General features: G+C 49.6%; 1 protein-coding gene across 6 annotated transcripts in view; it reads left to right on the forward strand.

The window, feature by feature from the left end:
• Window positions 1-23,771, forward strand: part of MPRIP (myosin phosphatase Rho interacting protein) — a 150,522-nt gene that overhangs the window by 114,777 nt on the left and 11,974 nt on the right. For 4 of the 6 annotated variants that reach the window (XM_087825734.1, XM_087825732.1, XM_087825733.1 and 1 more), the window contains exons 15-22: window positions 1,223-1,339; window positions 3,966-7,829; window positions 11,310-11,457; window positions 15,160-15,277; window positions 16,555-16,714; window positions 17,722-17,841; window positions 18,692-18,778; window positions 19,385-19,547. In XM_087825734.1, coding sequence (XP_087681860.1) covers window positions 1,223-1,339; window positions 3,966-7,829; window positions 11,310-11,457; window positions 15,160-15,277; window positions 16,555-16,714; window positions 17,722-17,841; window positions 18,692-18,778; window positions 19,385-19,547 — 4,777 coding nt within the window. The remainder of the gene's footprint in view (window positions 1-1,222; window positions 1,340-3,965; window positions 7,830-11,309; window positions 11,458-15,159; window positions 15,278-16,554; window positions 16,715-17,721; window positions 17,842-18,691; window positions 18,779-19,384; window positions 19,548-23,771) is intronic. The other 2 variants (XM_087825736.1, XM_087825735.1) reach the window with 1 other exon arrangement.

Raw genomic sequence — 23,771 nt, forward strand, 5'->3', positions numbered from 1 at the left:
CTCATTTGGCGGGGGCCACACTGTGGAGACTTTTTGCAGAGCAGGCCCCTCTGGGCACCTGGATACAGAGATGAATAAATCAGCCCCTGCATTTGTAGCATAATATGTTTTTTCATGACAGTGTACCCAGAAATCAGATCTGGGGAACTGCAACGGTGGATTTTTACATCTGAACAGGGAGTTCCTGGCCAAGGAGGCAAAGTGTTAGGGTTTCATGTTTCAAATGTATTCTTTCACATAAGTAGCTAATTAAGGTTAAAGATTTGTCTCTTTGGTCTCCTTCACTTCTCTTCTTTTTCCTAATTTATTAAATTCACAAGGCTGACGTTTATCATTAGCATGAACACTTTGATTTTATTTCCATTTTCTATGCCTAGTGACGAGATAATAAAGGCGAGATGCACTAAATAACAGTTCAAACTCATATTGCTCTAAGCTGCCAAAATAGGCCTACTGGCCAGCAAGCCACACACTGACCCATAAATTTGTTTTAAACAGCAATGTCTGAAAGTCAAGGGTCTCCATACCTCTCACAGCACATCCTGGCAGTGCCCTGCCTATCTGCTGTGCTCCATCTCCCGGCTTACCATAGCCTCGGGACAGGGCAGGCAGAGTGGCCTACATAGCCCAGCAACGTTAGGCTCCTAGGGAATATTTGGGGAAGAAGTGAGTGAATGAATGACTGAATTCAAAGCATTGAAAGCAAAGAGTGTAAAGTAGCTTGCTTGCTTTCCATGTCTTGTGGAACTCTTCAGGAACCCTCCTTGCAAACAGAATTTTATGTGGAATCCATTGTATAAAAGTGGAATTGTTGCAGTGGAAGCCAAGGCAGCAGAGGGAGTGAGGTTTGCCCAGGGCAGCCCTGGGCTGTTTTACCGTGCTGAGGAAACTGAAAGGACACAGTGGGATGATCTTCCCTCTGATGCAGGCACAAAGCCTCATTTCCTGGTGGGGTCTGCATATCGGAACCTTAAGCAGGTGTGGAAATTATGTGGGCTTTCAGGGTAACTGGTCTGCCGTGTTATATGTATATTTACGGCTTGAGCTGGAGCCTTCAGTTCCAGACACTGCAGTGAAGGGCAGATCAGCTTATCCCTGACCTGTGGGTGTGTGGATGGCCAGGGAGGAGTCTCTGTGCTCAGCCACTGTGGGCCTCTACTGTGCTGCTGATTCTGTTCGTTACCATCATTTTGCTTAAAAATGTGTGTCTTTTTGTCAACAGTTGGAGCAGAGCCAGAAGGAGGCCTCGGACCTTTTGGAGCAGAACCGGCTCCTACAGGACCAGCTGAGGGTGGCTCTGGGCCGGGAGCAGAGTGCCCGGGAGGGCTATGTGCTGCAGGTAGGGCTGAGGGGGTGCCACAACGCTCGAGATGCACTCAGGGACCTCCATGTGAAGGGCCCTGGCAGGCTAGGAATGTGCAAAACCTGCCTGAGCAGGGCCGCCTCTCCCAAGTGCCACCCTGTGGGCTCCTCTGTCGCAGGGTCACAGCTCTAGTGCAGTGGCCCATGTGTATTTTCCTTATAGTATTACATTTTGGGGAATCTGCCTGAAATTTATGTGTCTAAGGTTTTTTTCTTTGTTTTATAATAAAATAATTTTGGTGTTTTTTCCTTTTGACTCTCAGAGTAATTCAATATATATTTATTGCAAATGTCATGTATTTGCATGTCATTTCTAATAGTTTTTACAAAAGCAGTATTTGGCCTGTTTTACAGATCAAGGAAATTGAGTAGCATAGCCAGTCACGTGCCTCCTAAAGACCAAGTTAGTGGCAGAGCTAGCACTGGATCACCTGCCCCTGTCCGTGTCTGTGCATACCTGTAGGGCAGGCCTGGGCTGTTACTACTAGCCAGTGACCCCACTTCTTTCTTTCTACTTAGATTGAAGTTTGAGGGGGAAAACGTGGCCACCCAGCCCTGAGCTAGCCCACACAGCCAGCCTAGAAGGGGAGATGAGGAGGGCCACAGCCTGGGTCCTAAGCCAAGAGCCCAAACCAGTATCCATTGCCAGAAATCTCTGTGGTCAGCAAGCAGATTCACAGAGAGCAGTGCGTACTGCTGAGGGTGCCTCGCCAGGCATTAGATCAGCTGGACAAATGGGCCAGGGTGGGCTGTCTGTCCTCAGCATTCTAGGCCCTGTTCTGGTTCTGCAGTAAAAACAACACTCCCTGCCCCATGGAGTGACATGCTGGTAGGGAGAGACAACTAACAGATGAGTACTGGGGAAAAGCAAAATGGGGTGGTGGAACCGGGCTCTCTGCCAAGGCTGAGGACCTGGCCTCAAGTGCAGGCCCTGACACCAGCAGAAGGTAGTGTCCCCTCCCCACAGCATAACCTCTCCTTGCCTGTGTAGACTTAGACCTTGTCCCTGAGGAGCCTTCCAGCTCTCAGTGACCCAAGTCTCTATGAATAGTTGCTATGTCAACATTTCCAGATCACCATACCCTGGCTGCCTCAGGCCCAGCCGTCCGGGGCAGCATGTGCACCTTCTGGGCTGAGTCTGCCTTCCTGCCTCTGTCCATGCCGTTGTTGCATGTTCCCTCTGCCTTCTCTTTCTTTCATTTCTTTTCCCCCCAGCTTTAACCCTGTGTGCCCTGCACCCTCCTCCCCAGCCCTTTCAGCTATAGTTATTGCTGTAGTTAGTGCCCAGTTCATACTCTCGAACTGGCAACGGTGGACACTCCTCTTTTGTATACAGCTCACTCTGGGCTTTCTGGTCATTTGTGCAGAACCTCCAGATTTGGAGAGCATCCTTTTAAGCCTTGGTTCGGCCCCCATCCTACACAAATTTACCTCACATCAGATGGTAAAGATACTAGCAGCAGATTTTGCACATTGCTAACCTAAGAACTTTCCTCTGTGTCTAATCTGGATGACTGCATGAGCCTGCACCACAAGCCTGTCAGTCGGTACTGGTCAGAGCTGGCTTCTGAACACCTTCCCGCCAGGTCTAATAGCAGGTTGCTTTTAACCCCCCTTTGTGTTTTGGGAATGAACAAGGACCTTGGAGACTGAGGGTCAGAAGGAGTCTGCCTGGGATGGGCGCTGCGCTAACTGTGCTGGGAGGAGGAGCGTGCATGGTTTGGACTTGCTGTGGAGTATAACTTAATAACGTAACTGAGTGTCACATCTGTGGCTTCCCCAGCAGACTGAGAGGGGCCACAGGCAGGCCAAATTCTTAGACTGGCTGTTCTCACTTTTGTTCCTGTTCTTGTTTTTTTCCTACATTATTCTGTCTATTCTGCATGCCTTTCCGTCTGGGGAGTTTTGTTTCATTTGTGTTTTGTTTGTTTTTTGCATGTTTCACTTCCTTACTTTGAATTCCACGAAGGCTTGTTTTGTTGATGATCATATTTTATTCCATGGTTTTTGTTTTCCCTTCGTTTGTCTTCTTACAGGTAGAGATTAGTTCCTCCTGTTACTGCGGAGGGCGAACTTCACTTCCAAAAGGAAAATGTTCGGATGTCACCTCCTGACATTCCGGAGCAGTTGCCTCCCTCCCTTCTCTCCTTGTCCTAGAAGGAAGTGACATCATCACCTGCACCCTCGTCCTGTGCTTTTTTAGGATTTATTGTCTAGAGCTGTGTACCTTTTGTCTTGCAAAACAAACAGATGCCCATCTCTGCTCCACTCCTCCCTGCCCCTCTCGTCTCCCAGTCTTTGTTTTGCTTACCCATGTGTTCCATTATCCAGTTTTGTTTGGTTTACTTCTCCTAGAAGCTTTTCAATTAGAGTTGTTTTGATGTTGTTATCCATGTTTTCTAATTACCTGGAAGCAGCACTTATCAAAATAATTAAGATGATTTGTTGGACCTTTTTTTTTTTAATGAAAAAAAAAATTTGTGCAAAGGATAAAAGGCAAACCCACCAAGGAGCTTTTCTGTGATTGACCCTGGCCAGAGGTGTGACACTCAGAACTGGGAAGCCCGAGTGTTACTAACCAGTGTTTAATCGGTTTTTTTAAGACTGAAGTGGCCACCTCCCCATCTGGTGCCTGGCAGAGGCTCCACAGAGTCAATCAAGATCTGCAAAGGGAGCTGGAGGTCCAGTGCCGGCGCCAGGGGCTGACCACGCAGCAGACCCAGGCCCTGAAGCGCAGCTACGGGGAGGCCAAGGATGCAGTCCGGCACCACGAAGCCGAGATCCACAGCCTCCAGGCGAGGCTCAGCAATGCTGCTGCTGAGCTCACCATCAAGGAACAGGCACTGGCCAAGCTCAAGGGTGAACTGAAACTGGAGAAGGACAAGGTCCGTGAGCATTTGGAGGAATGGCAGCACAGCAGGGCTGCCCTCAGTGGTCAGCTCCAGGCCAGTGAGCAGAAGCTCAAGAGCGCGGAGGCCCTGTTGCTGGAGAAGACACAGGAGCTGCGGGACCTGGAGACGCAGCAGGCGCTGCAGAGGGACCGGCAGAAGGAGGTGCAAAGGCTCCAGGAGCGCATCGCTGACCTCAGTCAGCAGCTCAGTGCTAGTGAGCAGGCCCAGAGGCTGATGGAGGAGAAGCTGCAGAGAAACTACGAACTGCTACTAGAGAGCTGTGAGAAGGAAAAGCAGGTGCTACTGCAGAACCTGAAGGAGGTAGAGGACAAGGCCAGCGCCTATGAGGACCAGCTCCAGGACCACGAGCAGCAGATGGAGGTCCTCCAGAAGGAGAAGCTGAGTGCCAAGTTTGAGGGCAGCAAGGTAGTGCACCAGCTGGAGGAGCAACTGGAGATGAAGGAGGCCAGCATTCAGAAGCTGGCCGAGCATGTCCAAAGCCTCAGAGATGAGCGGGATCTGATCAAGCAGCGGTTCCAGGAGCTGATGGAGCGCATCACCCTGTCTGATGGGGATGTTGCTGAGCTTCAGGAAAAGCTAAGGGGAAGAGAGGCAGACTACCAGAGCCTGGAGCACTCCTATAGGAGAGTGGCCCACCAGCTCCAGGGCATGCACACACTGCTGAGAGAAAAGGAGGAAGAGCTGAAGCACATCAAGGAAGTACATGAGAGAGCTCTGGGGAAGAAAGATCAGGACCTCAGTGAGGCTTTGGTTAAAATGGTTGCCTTGGGGAGCAGCTTAGAGGAAACAGAAATGAAGCTCCAGACAAAGGAAGAGATTTTAAGGAAATTGACAAAGGCGTCCCCAGAGGAAACGGAGGAGCCGCCGAGCTCCCCAGAAGCAACAGAGGGTGGCCTTGCACTTCCAGGCCCACAACTCCAAGCCTCAGGCACATCTCCAGGCTTCCCACAACCAAGGCCCGAGGAAGAAGACCCAGGGGCTGCCCTTAGGGATAAGCATGGGCACAGCAGCCCTAGGAGAGAAGCACACATGATGCCCCTAAAGTCAGAAGTGCCTGACAAGGAGGGGTTTTCGAAGAACACAGCAAAATTTGAGCAGGGGGTACCCAGCGTTAAAAGGCAAAGAATCCGGTTCTCCACGATCCAGTGTCAGAAATACGCCCACCCTGATGGGTCCGAGAAGAACTGGACCAGTAGCACATCTTCCGATACCAGTCAGGACCGGTCACCCTCGGAGGAAAGCATGTCATCGGAGGCCACCCTCAGTTCACTCCCTGCAACCAGTGACTCTGACACCTACCTCTCCATAATACACTCCCTGGAGACCAAGCTCTACATTACAGAAGAGAAGCTCAAAGATGTGACAGTGAAACTGGAGAGCCAGCAGGGCCAGAGCCAGGAGGCCCTGCTCACGCTGCACCATCAGTGGGCTGGCACCGAGGCACAGCTCCGCGAGCAGCTCCGTGCCAGCCTGCTCCAGGTTGGCGTGCTAGCCTCCCAGCTGGAGCAGGAAAAGCAGGCCAGGGTGAAGATAGTTGAAAATCACGTAGGGGAGCTTGGCAATTTCCAGGAAAAAAACACTCAGGCCCTGGCTTGCTTAGAAAATTGCCGAGAACAGCTACGATCTCTGCCAGGGTCTGGCCAGGAGGAAGCACAGGAGGCAGGTGCAGGGCCCCTGGCCAGCGTGGAGAGCGTGCTAGTAAGTGCCATCCAGGCCCTGCGTCACTGGCCAGCCCCTGCAGACAGCGGGGTCCAAGCTCAGCTAGAGGAAGGGAGCTTCTTAGAGAAAGGGAAAGAGACTTTGCAGCAGCCACCTCACCTGCCTGAGGTGACGGAGCAGGAGCAGCTGAAGCTCCTTTCTGATCAAATAGCTCTGGAGGCCTCACTGATCAACCAAATAGCAGACTCTTTAAAAAACACGACGTTGGATATCTCGCACATTCTCCACGAGATTTCTCAGTCAGGAAAGTTGCCCCTGGAGTCTGGTAGTGCTGCAGTCTGTCTTGGAGCCCCAGCAGACACCTGGGCTAAGAAGGTGCTGGTGGATGGTGAATTCTGGAGCCAGGTTGAGTCGCTGAGTAAGCACCTGGGGACGGTGGGGGAAGAGGCGGCCGGTGCATCAGGAGGTGGGCAGCAGAGCATCCCACAGGCCCTGGTCCCCGCCCTGGCAGATGCGACGTGGGTTAGGGCAGAGCTCAGCTTTGCTGTGCAGTCAGTGAGGGAGTCATTCCACCGTAGGTTGCAGAACATCCAGAAGACTCTCTGGGGGACCCAGGCAGCCCTACAGCAGCATAAGCATGTGCTGGGGGAAATCCTGGGAGCCTACCAAACCCCTGACTTTGAAAGAGTGATGCAGCAGGTCGCAGAGGCCCTCAAGCTTCCAGCAGGCATTGCAGATGGTGTACAGGCATCCTGGGACTTGAGCCCAGTAGAAGAACTGAGTTATCAAGACACAGCCAGCTTCCAGGAGAACTTCCCTGTGTCCGACCCCGACCAGAGCTCCAGGGCCCTTGTTGCTATTCAGGAAGAACTTGCCTTACAGCTTAAAGATAAGGCCAGCCTATTAGGAGAGATATCTGCCTCTTTAACTTCTCTCCCCCCTGTGGAATCAGTAAGAGATTGTCAGAAGCTTCTTCAGGTGTCCCGGAGTCTCTCCTATCACACTTACTTGGGAGGCCTTGGTCAGTATTCTTCATTATTAGTTAAAGATGCAATTATTCAGGCTCAGGTGTGTTATGCAGCCTGCAAAATCCGGCTGGAGTATGAAAAGGAGCTTCAGTGCTACAAGGAGTCCTGGCAGAGTAGGGGGCCCTCCTGCCAGGAGCACGAGCAGGCAGTTGGAGCCCTGAGGGAGGAGTATAAGGAGCTTCTCCGGAAGCAGAAGCACGAGTACCTGGAGGTGATTGCCGTCATTCAAAGGGAGAACGCAGCGCTCAAGGCCCAGGTCACCCGGCTGGACCAGCAGCAGAGGTACCTGGAGGAAGTGGAAAGCAAGCACAGCGAGAGCATGTGTGCCCTGCGGGGTCAGTACGAGGCAGAGATCAGGGGTGTGGTGGAACAGCTGAGCAGAGCAGAGGACACGCTGCAGGCTGAGCACAGCCGCGTTCTGAGCCAGCTGGGTGCCTCAGTCAGGGACAGGCAGGACTTGGAGAGGCACCATGTGGAGCAGATGCAGACCCTAGAGGACAAGTTCCAGCTCAAGGTCAAAGAGCTACAGACCATCCATGAGGAAGAGCTGAGGACCTTGCAGGAGCACTACTCCCAGAGCTTACAATGCCTGCAGGAGACCCTCTGCCACTACCAGGGGCAGCCCCCGGAAGCCCTTCTGACCAACAGCCCCCACCAGCCCCCTTCCTCCATCTGGCCGGCTGACCAGCCCAAGGATGCTCTGCAGATGGCCACTGGGGAGGCCGACTCCATGACAGGGCTGAGAGAGCGCATCCAGGAGCTGGAGGCTCAGATGGACATCATGCGGGAGGAGCTGGAGCACAAAGACCTGGAGGGCAACACAGCCACGCTGAGAGAGAAGTACCAGAAAGACTTTGAGAACCTTAAGGTTTTGAAGCATCATTTAATTTGCAAAGCAGTCGAGGGGCAGGCATTTTCCTGCTTGTTGGGAGGCTGGGAGGTGGTGTCTGGTGCATTGGACTCTGGGGTGGAGCTGGGAGACAGTTCTTGGCCCTGAGTTACTGTATAAGCAGAATCTGTTCAACGGTTTGATCCTTCCTTGACTTCTTGCTCACGACGGCGTGTCTTCAGAGCAGGGCCTGGGCTAGGGTCCAGCATCCTACCAGCATCCCCCACCAGGAAAGAGGACCAGCAGAGCAGGATCACTGATGAGAGAGGGAGTGTAGTCTCCCCATTATCTTTCCACCTGCTTCTGGAAGCCTCTCTGCATCCCCCCAGCAAGGGAAGTCCCTGCTCTCCCTGTCACAGCCCACCCTCTTTTCTACCCCAGCAGAGCCTATTCTCCAAGCTGGTGCAGTCCCACACTGAAGAAGAGCCTGGATAGTAGGGGCAGAGTTACCCTTGGAGGGCTGCCTCTTAACTGTTGTAGAAGAGCAAAGTTTGGGGTTCCCAAAAGATAGGAATATTTACAAAACAGCGTTGAGAGTCACTCTCCCATCCTAACTGTCTGGGGAGCTGGCATTTGATGGGCATTCTAGGTAGGGACTCTAAGAGCAAAACTTTGAGCTGCTTGTACTCCTCCTCAGGAGCTTTGAGAAATGACCTTTTCTTGTCACTGTCCCCCACATCCCTAACCTGTTTCACATTCTGCCTCATTAGGCAGAATACCCAGACTCTGGCACTCAACGGTGACAATTCCTGGCCCATGGGCGTGTGAAGTAGTCCAGTTTCTCTCCCACCCCCTTCATAACCAGAGACGCCTGTGTGCATGCATGTGGCTGCCCAGTACGCCCCCTAAGCTTCTCAGTGTTATCCACTTGAGCTGTTTGCCATCCCTTGGAGCTACACCCAGTAAATGCCCAGGTCCCTTAGTCCCCAGTCAAGCCTGGGATGCGGTGACGCCCCCTCAGTGCAGCACAAAGCTGGCTCCCAGCTACAGGTGGCTGCTTTGCTGCTGATGCCAAATGGTGTGCTAATGCTGCTGTTCAGCTGATGTCCTGACTTTGCTCCCCAGCAGCTCACTGCCCACCACCAAGACAGGCACATGTGGTGGCCAGCAAGCACTCAGGTGGCCAAGAGGCCATCTTCACTGTTCTTGTCCTGTTCAGTCAAAACCTTTTGAAAACTATTATTAATTGTGAGAGAGCCTCAAGGGCTATTTTCCAGAAGTGCTCAGATGATGCCCGAGACAGTGCATGTAAGTGCAGCATTCAGGTGGATCTCTTACAGTCATTTGCATAGACACTGTGTCTTAGTGCCTTCCCTACTCACAGAACCCGCGCAGCTTTTCACAATACCCAGCACATCTGCGTGGGCAGGTGCCTGGGCACAGGCAGGTCTCAAGTTCACAGGGCCCTAGTGCTCCCCCCACACAGTGAACTGCTTCCTGTCTGCTCCACCAGAGCCTCCTGCATGGTGAGGCTGTTTTCAGCTCCCACGTCAGTCAGCTGGGCATAGATAAGGATTTGGCCAAAGTGGTGACTTCATACCACCAGTTAGCAAGACATCAGAAAGGAGAAAACTGCCTTGTGTTGACAAACTGGCCATAGATGGTTCTGGGATCCACTGTCCCCCAGCAGTGACATAGGTCCACGGTGTTCCCAGACACCCTTGAGACACAGAAATTACAACCAAACAGCACTCTCCAGGGGGCCTGGCTAATGCTGTCACTTTGTGCAGATTTTTGCCTGGGTTGGGGAGACTGGGGTCGGGCTTGATGGCCCCTCCACTATAGCCGCAGGCTGATGCCTTCCCTCATGATTGTGCACAGTAGAAACTGAGGAACTTTTATTGATCCCAGGGATTATTGGCTTAAAAATTAAAATTTGTTTACAGATTTTATTTTTTTTTTAACTTAGCACCTATACTCTTCAAGGAAGCAGTCGGTCTTTAAAGATACCTCAGAGTTTCTATAGGAAGAATTTTGACCCTCATTTAACTATTCTAAAGCACTCAAAGCAAAGACCTACTAGCTGTGTGTTAACCGAGAAGCCATATGTGAACCAGAGCACATGGGAGGGAAGACAGTGGGTTCCAAGCAGGCGAGGGTCTGAGAACCACAGCATTGGATTCCTCCAGCTGTTCTGTGATGTGAGGGTGGTGAAAGGAGACCACCGGCTTTCAGATGGAGCCTCTGGGAGAAGTAATGCCCAGTTAATGATGAACACAGTTAAGACCATATGCCTGGTGCAGGAAATCCATTGCAGTTAAGTCCAGACTAGGACCATGAGTTTGAAAATACTGAATTGAGGACCTCAGGAAGTCCCCACAATTACTGTGAGGGCTCAGACCCCTGGGCATGGTGATTTGATTTCTTGGTGTATTTTTTCTTGAATCCGTGTGCAAGAAGATTGATCAAATAGTATAGGGTTGGCGGGGGGGGGGGGCGGGGGGGGGGCGGCTCACTAGCATTTGGAATGTAACATGGCCACATTTTTTCAGTTTTAAAAATCACTGAAAGGCCTGATACTTATTCAGAAACAGATTTTTGCAAAGGATTTAGACAGAAAGTGTGACAAAACAGCTGCTCATGCCTCCTTGCATCTGTGTGGTACACTCATCTGCCCTGTTGATAAGAGCAGCTGATAAGCCAGGCCTGGACTTCCCAGTATAGCTGTGTGGGATGCTTTGATCCCTTCTTAGGGCACACCTATGTCCGTCCCCTGCGCTCATGTATGTCCATGTAATAAATGAACCCAGGTTGTAACAAGGCATGACAAGCTTGGAGAGCAGCTTTTCTGTTACGTATCCCAGTATAGTTAGTGGAGTCACTAACTAATTGCTGCCCCCTCTGTAGTTCTTCAGAAGACAAAGGAGAAGGAAGACACAGGCTGGAAGGGAAGACTGGAGAGGTTAAACAACCAGGTGAGGGTGGCTAGTTAGTTAGTGGCAAGGCCAGGCCCCTCAGAGCCCTCCAGCTCAGAGAGTCATGACTATGACTTCTTTGTGAAATGCCTGGTTTGTGACTGGCACTGAATGCTACTCAGTGTGTAAACTCACATCAGACACAGCCAGCCCCTGCAAATTCACTCTCTTCTCCCTCCCTCTTGTCAGTCCTACCTGGCAGACATTCAATCAAGTTCCAGGACTGACTGTCTTAGATTCGACTGCAACCTCTTTCCACTCATAATACCAGCTTTTCACACAGGACTCAGAACAGTCATAGAATTGAGACAATTTATAGATGTAAACACCCTATTCTAAGTGCTCAGATAGCATAAAATGCCTAGTAATGTCAGTGATAGTCTCCAGACAGCTGTCAGGTGACCCCACTGGCTCAGTGCTCGCCTTGAGTGTGTTTCTCTAGACCAGGGAGCCTGAAAACAGGCAGGGCTGCTGGCTTGTTAAACAGGACACCCAACAGAGAGGTAAAGGAAAAAATTGATCAAGTCCCTTTTGCATCTTGCAGGCTACATGCGAACGAGGATTTGCAGCAATGGAAGAAACTCACCAGAAGAAGATTGAAGATCTCCAGAGGCAGCACCAGCGGGAACTGGAGAAACTGCGAGAGGAAAAAGACCGCCTCCTGGCTGAGGAGACTGCAGCCACCATCTCAGGTGGGAGCTGGTCGTGGTGACTGGGTTAACCCAGGGGGCAGGACAAGTGGAAGACTTTTCCTGAGCTGAATGTACAGCTCACAGTAATGACTGGTCTTTGTGCTGTGTTTTGGTTAACATTTATGCTTCATTATCCAAGGAGATTTTACTTTTCAATCACAGTTTACATTCAATATTAGTTTCAGCTGTACAGCATAGTGGTTAGACAATCATATACTTTACAAAGTGTTGTGTCGTCCGTCCGTCCCCCCCCCAGTATTTCCAGTACCCACCTGGCACCATACATAGTAATTACAATATTATTAACTATATTCCCTATGCTGTAACGTTCATCCCCATGACTGTTTTGTAATTACCAGTTAGAACTTTTCAATCCTATCACCTTTCACCCAGTCCCCCAAGTCTTCTCCCCTCTGGCAACCATCAGTCTGTTCTCTGTGTCTATGAGCCTGTTTTTGTTTTGTGTGTTCATTTATATTGCCCTTTAGATTTCACTTAACATAATACTCTCTAGGTCTACCCATGCTAATGAAATAGTAAGATTTCATTCTTTTTTATGACTAATATCCCATTGTGTAAATGTACCACAGCTTTTTTATCTACTTGTCTATTGATGGGCACTTGGGTTGCTTCTGTATCTTGGCTTTTGTAAATAATGCTGCAACAAATGAGCATAGGGGTGCATATATTCTTTTGAATTAGTGCTTTGGGTTTCTTCAGATATATGCCCAGAAGTAGAATTACTAGGTTATAAGAAAGTTCCATTTTTAATTTTTTGAGGACCCTCCATACTGTTTTTCATAGTAGCTGCACCAGTCTGCATTCCCACCACCAAGACGCAAGGGTTCCCCTTTCTTCACACCCTCGCCAGCACTTGTTGTTTGTTGATTTATTGATGGCAGCCATTCTGGCAGATGTGAGGTGATATCTCATTGTGGTTTTAATTTGCGCATCTCTGGTGATTGGTGACGTTGAGCATGTTTTCATGTCTATTGGTCATCTGTATGTCCTCTTTGGAGAAGTGTCTATTTAGGTCCTCTGCCCATTTTGTAATTGGATTGTTTGGTTTTGAGTGTTGAGCTGTCTGTGTTCTTTGTAAAATTTTGGATGTTAACCCCCTATGAGATATGTCATTGGCAAATATCTTCTCCCATTCAGTTCTTTGTTTTTAAATTGCTGATTCAGTTTTCTGCTTTATCTAACCTGTGGTTGATTCTTTCTAGTGTATTCTTCATTTTAGACATTATATTCTCGCCCTGGCCAGTTTGGTTTGGCTCACTGGATAGAGCGTTGGCTACGGACTGAAGGGTCCTGGGTTCGATTCCGGCCAAGGGCACATACTTCTGGTGCAGGCTCCAGCCCCAGTTATTTTATTGGGTCTTATTTCTTTGTCTCCCTTTTGGCTGGTCTTATTTGTGTCTGTTCAGTAAATCTGCTATGTCTTGCAGTTGGCATGGTGGCCTTACATAGTAGGTGTCTTGTGGGGCTCACTGGTGCAAGTAGCCCTGGTCACCTGAGCTCGGTGCTCCAGAAATGTCACTTTTATGGGTTATGTGAACCTTTCTCTTGTAGTTGAATCTTGATTGCTGTTTGCTGGTCCATGAGTGGGGTTGACCCTTGGGCTGGCTGACTATGAGGATCAACCCCAACCTTAGTGTGCAAGCTGCTGTGTAGGCGCTGACCCCACAAAGCAGTATTTGCCCCAGCAGAGTTTCTTGTTTTCCAAAATCTCCCCTTGGTTTTGCTGCTTGGTTCCTGCTCTGATGCGGTCTGAATCATGACACTGGATATGTTGGTTCTAGAACCTCTTGGGAGGGAGCGGTGCAATTCGATGTCATGCCCTGCCTGTGACCAGCCTGGGCTGCTCCTTTGGAACTACAAATCGATCCCCTGTTTGTGGTTCTTCTGCTAGGCCTGAGTGTGCATGGGTGAGGCCAAGCTGATCACCAGCACAGAACCTGGAGGCAAGTCAGCAAAACACCCAAAGCACCCAAGATCTGCCTCTGCCTTCAGCCTACCTATTAGGCTCAGTCACTGAAAAAGCCTCTGATAGTATGCGAGTTGCAAGAGGTGGGTTCTCAGGGAGTCAGCAGGAAGGGTGAATGGTGTTCACCAGACTGATAGAGATTGAAAATCAGCACCAGTGCTGGGGCCAGCCTATCCAAAAAAGTCTCAGAATACACCAAGGCTAGTCACCACCTGCGGAACTTTTTGGTGGAAGTCATCAGGCCCACACAGATCAAGCTTTGACTGTATGCAGGGTAGACACTGCATGGGGTAGGTAGCACTGGTCAGACATGTGAGGGAAAAATAGCTTTCACCCTTGAGCCACACAATGTATTCTGTCTCTGAGTCTCTTCAGATCTTCTGGAGAGTCTTCCAAGAGATTCTACACTGAAGGCCCAGGCTGGCCAAGCCAGCTGACTCCTTTGCAGGCATGAGCTCTGTAGGGCAGGGGACAGGGAGTCAGGAGGGTGGGGCTAGTGCATTCCCCCAGGCTGATGCAGTATGGAGGGGAGTGCTCAACACATGAAAGATGGTGTATGTGAGCTGTGTGGGAGAGGGATTCAGTACAGGGACCCTAGCGGTTGTTCCTTTAGCTCCCCTGGAGCCACACAACCCAGTCTGTCCTCGCAGGACTCCAATTCACTCTGATCTGGCCTCCCTCTGCTGGAACCCAGGGTGAGTGGCCATGAGTGAGATTTTGTGCACTGGCCCTTGAGAGAAACCTTGGGTTTCTAATGGACTGCTTTCCCTGGCAGACAGAATCCCCACTGATTTTCACAGCCAGATTTTATGTAGGCTCCTCTTGCTGGCTCTGGTGCTCTGGACAGGGGAGCCCAGCATGGGGTTGAGACACACTCTTCAAAGGGAACCTTTGCAGCTGAGATATTCCTCCAATTCTCAACAGCTGCACATAGGTGCGGGCTGGCCCTTTTTGCATCTCTGCCCTTCCTATGAGTCTCAGTGTGGCTTCTGTAAATCCTTGGTTATAAGACTTCTCTTCAGCTAATCTTCAGCCAGTTATTCAGTTTGATTGTTCTATAATTTAATTGTAATACCAGTTTGGACCAGGGAAGATGTGAGAGTATTTTCTTGGATCCCCCAAGAAAATAATTCTCTGCCTAAAAGGCTGGTTTGGGGAGCTCTTTCAGTGCTTGCAAGCCTAGAGTCAGCACTCCAGCTCTCCATGACCAACACACCAGTTACATGTGAGAGGGTGTTCCAGCCTCATCAGTCAGTCCCATTGGCATTTCCCTCTGATAGATACCAATCAGCATAAGGCCTCTGCCTGGAGTTGCCTGTACTATCAGAGTACAGAGATCCTGTAGCTTTTCCCTGGTGAAAAAGCTTTGTCACAGAGCTGATGTGCTTTCTGAGAAAGCACAGTGCCGTGGGTTTTTCGTTGCCCTCCTTTTATGTAATGGTACTTTATGGTGGTTTATTACTCTAGTACCCGGGAAGAAAAAGATACTAACCTGGAAGCTTGCTTGTGTTATAAACTCATCCTTGAACTTAACGTTGATATTTAATCAGTTTGGTGTTCATATAACGTCAGAAGAACAAATGCACCGGCATCCACCCCAGATAATGGGTTTGGGAGAGGCCAGCCTGACTGCCGATGGATTAAGCATTAACTATGGGGAGCCTTCACACCTGTCTGTCTGGCCTCTTGGTGTGATGCTGTGTCCTTGCCCGTAGCTATCGAAGCCATGAAGAATGCCCACCGAGAGGAGATGGAGCGCGAGCTGGAAAAGAGCCAGCGGTCCCAGATCAGTAGCATCAACTCGGACATCGAGGCCCTGCGGCGGCAGTATCTGTAAGTCAGCTTCCTGCCCTTGGGAGGGTCTGGAGCATAGATGGCCCTTCAGGTGGGAAGCGGTGCCTTTCCTGTGTTTCTGTAGGAGCTGCATAGATACTGGTACTGAGGGCGGCATTGGTGGAGGCCCCTGGGCACTAAGGAAAGCTCAGAGCATTGTTTCCAGAGGGGCTGAGTGCCATCGAGGGTCAGCAAGCCACTGGCTCCTTTGGCCCCAGTGGGCTTCCTGTTACTGAGAAAACAAGAGTAGAACCCAACCACTAGGACCTGAAGACCGAGGTGTGGGAGGGGCGTGTTCAGCCAACCGCTGCAGCGACGTCTGCCCTCAGGCCACCCGGGTTGGTTCTCTCCATCAGCCTGTCTGCCTCTGCAGCTTGCGAGGAAGACGTCTGGTCTAGGGCGTGGCTCCTGATGCTTCGTGACTGCATGGTGGAGGTGGCCACATTCCTGACACTTTAAAAAAGCATGTGTGCCGATTCCCTTTGCATAAGCCCGAGAGAGTAGGGCATATGGCAGCGTAACTACTCAGATTTTTTCCCTCTGTAGAGCTAACACCACTTGGAGCCCTTGAATTGATCACTGCGAGAGCCCTGCTGAGCTCGCCTTTACCAGGGTCTTTGCGATGTGAAAGAATTGGGGCCCCTGCCTCTTTCGGGGCTCCTGTTCAGGGAAGTCAGAGCCAGGGCTGAGTGGATGGAATCCTGTGGACTGCAGTCACAGTCTTCTCAGCTTTAGGGGTGCGGGTCCACAGGGCCTGGACAGCTTGCCCAGAGGCTCCTCGTCCTTGGCGCCACCAGTGGGAGATGGAGCTCTTCTCAAGGAGTCCAGGGGACAGAGAATAATGGTGAAAGGCTTGGATTTTCATGGGTGAATGAGCAGCACTGGGTGATCAGGCACGGACTGCCTCAGAAGTTAGTGCTCAAAACATTGCAGACCTGACTTCTCTCGGGAACAGGGCATTTGCTTTGGTACAAGAAATGAATTCTCTCCTACCTTCCCAAGAGAAGCTTTGTCTGTGGGACTGTTAAGCTGTTTGAAAGAGGACCAGAGAAGGACACAGAATAGATTTCTATAAACCTGAAGTACTTTTTAAGTTTTCTCTTACTGAGCTGGGTACAAACTTTTTGAGACGACAAAATGTGTAGTGCCTGCTCTCTGTTGCCAGCAGTGTTTTCTGTTGTCTCATCGCCCCTCAAGCCTCACAGTGGGGACACATAACCTTTTAGAGGCCTGGCCCTGGGTGGAGGGCAGAGGAGTGAGCGGTGCCCTCTCCTCAGGGAGGAGCTGCAGTCAGTGCAGCGGGAACTGGAGGTACTCTCGGAGCAGTACTCACAGAAGTGCCTGGAGAATGCCCACCTGGCCCAGGCGCTGGAGGCCGAACGGCAGGCCCTACGGCAGTGCCAGCGTGAAAACCAGGAGCTCAATGCCCATAATCAGGTGAGCCCACAGCCAGGTGAGTCTCCATGCTCGAGCTGGGAGCCACGCCTCCACTTCAGAGTGGCTCTGCCTCTCTGCAGACACCTCTCTGAGGTCTGACATCTCCCAGTGTGTTGACAGAAACTCACTGCAGATGGTGGAGCTGTGGTCGTCCTGCCACATGAACCAGCTGTTTATATTTGGACTCTGAGATGTCTCAGTTTCTCTTCCTGAGTGCTTCTGAATTTCTTCTTTGTCATTGCTGGGCAGGGCCTGGGAGGGTCATTGCACCCTGTCCGGGTCTCCCATCCCCAAGGCTAGGACCATGTTTAAATGTCTTCCAGTCAAGACCATACACTGCTCACATTTTTTTTTTTTTACAGTATTGTCAAAATTTGCCTGCTTCTCAGAAAATTTGGGTGCATTTAAAATCCTAACTAATGGACAGGGTTAAGGTGGTTTTAGTGTGACAAAAGCTCTGGGAGTACCAAATTGGACCACAGTCCTCATGACGCCCCACTCATCTCCCCAGGCACTGAGCAGACATGTGTTGGCCTGGTTCAGGCTCAAGTCCTGCACAGGCCCATGGCTGCCCCATTTGGGGGCACTCTGGCAGGACTGGCTCTGCTCAGTCACTTCAATGTCTGTCCTAAGATGACCATTTGTCAGTTGGAAAGAACGTACAGAAGGTGAGCAGGAGGGCCGAATCCTGTAGAAACTCAAGTAAGACAAACCATGAAACAGATCCACACTACTTAGATTGATAAAAAGGTATTAAGGATAATGGGATCCGGCATTCACAGTTCTGCAAAATACTTAGAGCCCACGTTGATGACTTTTACAGGGTGTAAACTGCCGGCTGTTAATACCTCCACATGATAAATCTAAAATGTGGTCAGTCGCGTGCACAAACACTGCTCATGGCTGCCTAATGTCTTGAGAAAACAACCTCTCTCGGTTGTATTGTATGATTGTAGCCCCCAAGAATCTCTGTTGAGTGTCCCTGTTTTATTGTTGCTGTCCCTCAGGAGCTGAACAACCGCCTGGCTGCGGAGATCACACGGTTACGGACACTGCTGACTGGGGATGCTGGTGGGGAGGCTGCTGGCTCGCCTCTCACGCAGGGCAAGGATGCCTATGAATTAGAGGTACTGCTCAGAGCCATACCCCTCTTTACCCAGCTCTGCACTGCATAAGCCCCAAGTGGGGACGACTAAGGAGTGGCCCATAGCTCATAGAATCATTCCAGGGATGAGACCTGGAGGCAGCAAGAGGGAAAATACATGGAAAAAATCCACCTCACCCCAGGACAGGAAAAGAAAACAGTTAGCTTTTCAGGTAGCATGGGAACCATGGCAGAAGAGGGGACCCCTCGAAAGACTGTTAACCCCATCCTCACTCAACTACCCTCCTTCCCTCTGTCTCTGCCAAACCACAAACAGTGACCACCTAAAATGAAACATTTAATAACTATGTGGATACTGTAGCTGCTTGAAATTCTGTAACACTGTTATTCAGGATCAGGTAGATTCCTCTTAAGGTAAAATGATTGATTTTTATATGTAAGACATCCTTTTATGAAAGCACTTAAGAGTCCTTCCCATTCAATTAAAGTTTCATCATGTAAACATCTACTAAAGGGTATGGAAGAGGCAGAGGGCATGCAACAAAAGTTTCAACAGGATCACCTCCTGGACCCCTGCATGGCTCAGTCCTAGGAAATCGCAGTGGCGCCTGGGCTGCGGAGGAGGGTGCTCGCGGGGCTAGGAGGGATTGCAGCAGTTCTCTCCTCTTTCTGTAGGCAATGTTTAAGCTGCTAGCAGTGTTTAACGTTATTTGCTGGTATTTTCAGTTGCATATTGGTGAGAATGAGAAGAAAAGTGCCTGCTCCTCAGTGTGTGGAGGAGAGTTCTCTGCTCAACTTTCAGTCTTTGCTTTCAAGACTCTGAAAGTCATTTTGCTCCTGAATGTCAGTCCCCAATTGCTCTCTCATTCTAGGTTTTATTGCGAGTCAAGGAATCGGAAATACAGTACCTGAAACAGGAGATCAGCTCTCTCAAGGATGAGCTACAGACAGCATTGCGGGTACGGCATCACCACAGGGATGGATCCGCAGAATGGGCTTAGGGCGGGGTGGGGACACGTGTCTCCAGAACTCGCAGAGGTCCCTGTGCTCATCAAGTGTCTTAGGCTGTTCTAGAGTAGATTCTATTTTTATGAGGAATGTGGTTTCAAAATGCAGCTCTCCTAAAAAGCAGCCTTGTGCAGGTACAGTGAAAACTAGGAGCCCCTGGTCCCACCGTGTCCTTGTTCTCCCGCCTCCTTTGTACTTTGGTGGGATGGTGCAACCCAAGAGAAATGTCATCCTGGAAAGTGAAAGTTTGGTCAGCTACCAGTGACCTCCAGGACATTCTTGGAATCAGAGAGGAGGTGCTAGGACCCTTTAGGAAATCTGAGACAGAGAGTGGGTTTTCCAGGAAGGAGTCCTAGGGAGGTCCTTGGGGGTTAGGGCTGCACCAGCCTGCACTGACAGGAGCCCCCAGGGATCCTAGACTGTGTTCAGAGAGAATCTCAGCTCTGCCTGTTTTAGTTTGTGTCCAGTTTCTGCCTTTGGAAACTGCCGGTCAGTCCCCAGAAGTGACAGACTAGCCTGGTTGTAACCACCATCTGCTCTGTCCTTTTATCCTCAAGGACAAGAAGTACGCTAGTGACAAGTACAAAGATATCTACACGGAGCTCAGCATCGTGAGGGCAAAGGCCGACTGTGATATCAGCAGGTTGAGAGAGCAGCTGAAAACAGCCACGGAAGCACTGGGAGAAAAATCCCCCGAGAACACCCCCGTGGCAGGATATGGTGAGTTCTTCATGCTCTGGGTTGTGACTCAGTAACTTGGGGGATTTGTTCATAGAGTTACTGGGACTTGAGTCAAAGCAGAAAATTGACTTTTATGTTTCTGATTTTAGACTTACATTTCCTTGCAGAGAACAGCCAGAGGGGTTCTGGTCCATGGGGCTGGCCAGTGCCCTGGGTGGGAAACTGTTTTCCTGTAGGTGCACTGGTGGTAGACACTGTGCTGATTGCTTTGAGGGGAAGTCACACAGCGTATATTTTTATAGTAATGACAGGTTGTGTTTTTCCATTTTCCAAAGGAACTCAACAGTTTGGTGGAAGAGGCTAGTTGCTTAATACTGGGGTTTTACCATACAGTCTGCAGAAAGCCATGGGAGGAAGAGCCAGAGGAGGGCACTTCCTACTGAAAAGATGTCCTAGTTCACTAATATCCAAGAAATTTAATTTTTCCCTTAAGCTACCAAGGATTAGTGATAGTGGCAGTACTGATGGATGGGTAGAGAGAAAGTCATTTGCATTGCTGCTGAGAGGATAAGGTAGTCTTTCTGGAAGGCAGTAAGGTAATATGAGGCAAAATTTAAAATCAAACTGTAGGTTAACTCTGGGTGAGTAAAGAAATGATAACAATGCCTACTTCTGAGGGGATCCCCAGGTAGCCAGGAGACAGTGAGAGAAGATGACTTAGAATTAGGGGAAGAATGTGTACATGCTGTGACCTGCCAGTTTAACTTCTGAAAAAAACGAGTTTATAGGAATGTGCTGGCAAGGATATTTAGGACTGGATAAAGGAGAAAAAAAAACTGATTCCACCTGAACAATCCTTTTATTTTCATCAAACAGAGGATTGTTTCAAGAGAGATCAGGTAGAGGAGCTTCTGGTCAAGATGGCATTGTAGGTAATTGTGGTACTCCCCTCCCCACAACCACATCAAATTATAGCTAAACTACAGAACAACCATCAATCAGAACTGCCTGAAATTGAGCTGAATAGAAGTCCTGTAAATAAAGATATAAAGAAGCCACATTGAGACTGGTAGGAGGGGTGGAGATGCAGAACGTGCTGGTCCCACACCCATGTGTTGCGGTTAAATATCAGAAGGGATATCTCAGCTGTGGAGGTCCTCCTTGAGGAGCGAGGAGCCCTAGCCCCGCACCAGGTCCCCCAACCCAGGGCCCTAGTGCTGGAAAGAGAAGTCCCCATAACTTCTCTGTGGAAACCAGTGAGGATTGTGGCTGAGTGACACAGAGGCTGCTGGAGTCCCAGGTGTTCCTCTTAAAAGGCTGGAACAGACTACTCAGACTCACTCCCTCTGAGCTCCGGCGCAGGGGCAGCAGCTTGAAAGGTGCCAGGGACATATGGGGAGGAACGGAACTGTTGGCATCAAGACAAGAACTGAAGGGGTAGCTTTCTCCCAGACAGAATGGCTGGCAGAGGCCATTGTTCCTTTGCTCAGCCCTCACCGCACAGAGCCGGCAGGTGGGCGAAATATGAGTCTCATCAACCTGGCTGTTCCCCCTACTCTGGTGATTCCCTGAGACTCCACCTCACCCAATTTTTTGGTCGACCTTAGCTGTTTTTAGTGGCTTTTCCATAGAAACGGCCTGTGTTGCTACTGACCTTACTAAAATCTCTCAAAGGTTCACAAACCCCAAACAGCACATCTGGGCTCAGCATGCCCTGTACTTCTTCCTAAGTGGCCCCAAGCCCGGCACTGGCAGTGGCTGGCCTGACTTCACAGCTTGGTCTCTCCTGGGCACTTCCAAGCCCAGCACAAGTAGCAGCTTTCTGCAGATTGCTCTATATCTCATGCTGGGCAGGGCACAGTTGACACTTGATCTTGGCCTGCATGTCCCGGGAGGCCCCAGAACCAGCACAGGTGGTGGTCATCTTCAGACCACCCTGGAGTACCACCCAACCACCGCCATGAGCAACACACTCAAGGGGAGACCTCATTAGGCACCAGAGCCCTGCTGGAGTGAGTCCTACTCTGTGGGGTTGGCCCCTGCACAGCAACTCCTTTGCTGTAGTCACAGCCAGTCTTCACAGCCCATCAGCTTGGGGGCAAATCCCTCCCATTGACGTGCCAACATCAGTCAAGGCTCAACTACAACAGGAGTGTGCACGCAGCCCACACAGGGCACATCTGGACTGCCCAGCTTGGGTGACTGGGAAGGCTGTGCCTCTGGGCCTTACAGGACACCTACCACATAAGGCCACTCTACCAACTTGGAGATGTAGCAGCTCTGCCTAATGCACAGAAACAAACACAGGGAGACAGCTCAAATGAGGAGACAAAGAAGCACATCACAAATGAAAGGACAGAACAAAAACTGAAAAAGAATTTAATAAAATGGAGACAAGCAATCTACCAGATGCAGAATTCAAAACACTGGTTATAGAGATGCTCAGTGAATTTAGGGGAAGAGTAGATGAACTTAGAATTTCAACAAAGAGATAGGAAACATAAAGATGGAGATAGAATTCATAAGAAAGAACCAGTCAGAAATGAAGGCTACACTAACTGAAATGAAGTATACATTACAGGGAATCAGCAGTGGAGTAGATGAAGCTGAGGATCAGGTCAGCGATTTGGAAGATAAGAAAGCAAAAAATACCCAATTGGAACAGCAAAAATAAAAAGGAATCCAAAAATATAAGAATAGTGTAAGGAGCCTCTGGGACAACTTCCAGCATACCTACACCGTATCATGGAGTCGCCAGAAGGAGAAGAGAGCAAGGAATTGAAAAGCTATTTGAAAAAATAACAACAGACTTCCCTAACCTGGTGAAAGAAATAGACTTACAAGTCCAGGAAGTACAGAGGGTCCCAAACAAGAGGAACCCAAAGAGGCCCACAGCAAGACACATCATAATTAAAATGCCAAAGGTTAAAGACAAAGAATCGTAAAAGCAGCAAGAGAAAAGCATTTAGTTACCTACAGGGGAGCTCCCATAAGACTGTCAGCTGACTTCTCAAGAGAAACCTTGCAGGCCAGAAGGGAGTGGCAAGAAATATTCAAAGTGATGAAAAACATGAAACTACAACCAAGGTGACTCTACCCAGCAAAGCTATCATTTGGAGTCAAGGGTCAGATAAAGAGCTTCCCAAACAAAGAAAACCGAAAGGAGTTCCTCACCAACAAGCCAGTGTTAGAAGAAATGTTACAGGGTCTTCTCTAAGAAGAGGAAAAAGGATAAAAATCTGTCAACAATTACTTTAGATACAAATTGATTAAATGCTGCAATCAAAAGAAATACGGTGGCTGAAGGATAACAAAACAAGACCCCTACAGATCCTGTCTACAAGAGACTCACGTCAGATCAAAAGACACACGCAAACTGAAAGTAAAGGGACGGGAAAGATACTTCATGTAAATGGAGGGGGGGGGGGAAGCTGTGGTAGCAATACTTATACTAGACCAAATAGACTTTAAAACAAAGGCTGTAACGAGACAAAGGACCCAACAGTTCCACTTCTGGGTATTTATGTGAAGAAACCCAAAGCACTAACTCAAAAGGCATGCGTCCGTATGTCTGTTGCAGCATTATTTGCAATAGCCAAGATACGGAAGCAACCTCAGTGCCCATCAGTAGACAAATGGATAAAGAAGAAGTGGTGCATGTGTGCAATGGAATATGACTCAGCCATGAAAAAGAATGAAATCTTGCCTTGGCTGGTGTGGCTCAGTGGTTAGAGCTTCAGCCCACCCATCAAAGGGTCGTGGATTCAATTTCCAGTCAAGGGCACATACCTGGGCTAGAGTGGGAGGCAACCAGTCATTGTGTCTCACATGAATGTTTCTCTCTCTCTCCCCCCCCTTCTCTCCTCTCTCCTCTCTTCCCCCCTCCCCTTCTCCCCCTCTCCCCTTCTCCCTCACTTCTACTGTCTGTGAAAGCAATGGAAAAAATATCCTTGGGTGAGGAGTAACAAAAATAAAAAAGAATGAAGTTTTGCCATCCCAACAACGTGGATGGACCTGGAGGGTATTGTGCTGAATGAAATAAGACAGAGAAAGACAAATGTCATACGATTTCACTTATGTGTGGAATCTAAAAAACAAAATAAGCCTAACGGAAACAGACTCATAGATACAGAGAACATTTTGATGGTTGCCAGTTGGGAGGGGCTTTGGGGGGATGGATGAAAAGGGAAAGGGATTTAGAAGTACAGATTGGTAGTTATAGGATAGTCACAAGGATGTAACGTACAGCACAGAGAATAGTCA

Source organism: Miniopterus natalensis, chromosome 17 (genome assembly GCF_054644295.1).
Source record: "Miniopterus natalensis isolate mMinNat1 chromosome 17, mMinNat1.hap1, whole genome shotgun sequence".
Taxonomy (NCBI): domain Eukaryota; kingdom Metazoa; phylum Chordata; class Mammalia; order Chiroptera; family Miniopteridae; genus Miniopterus; species Miniopterus natalensis.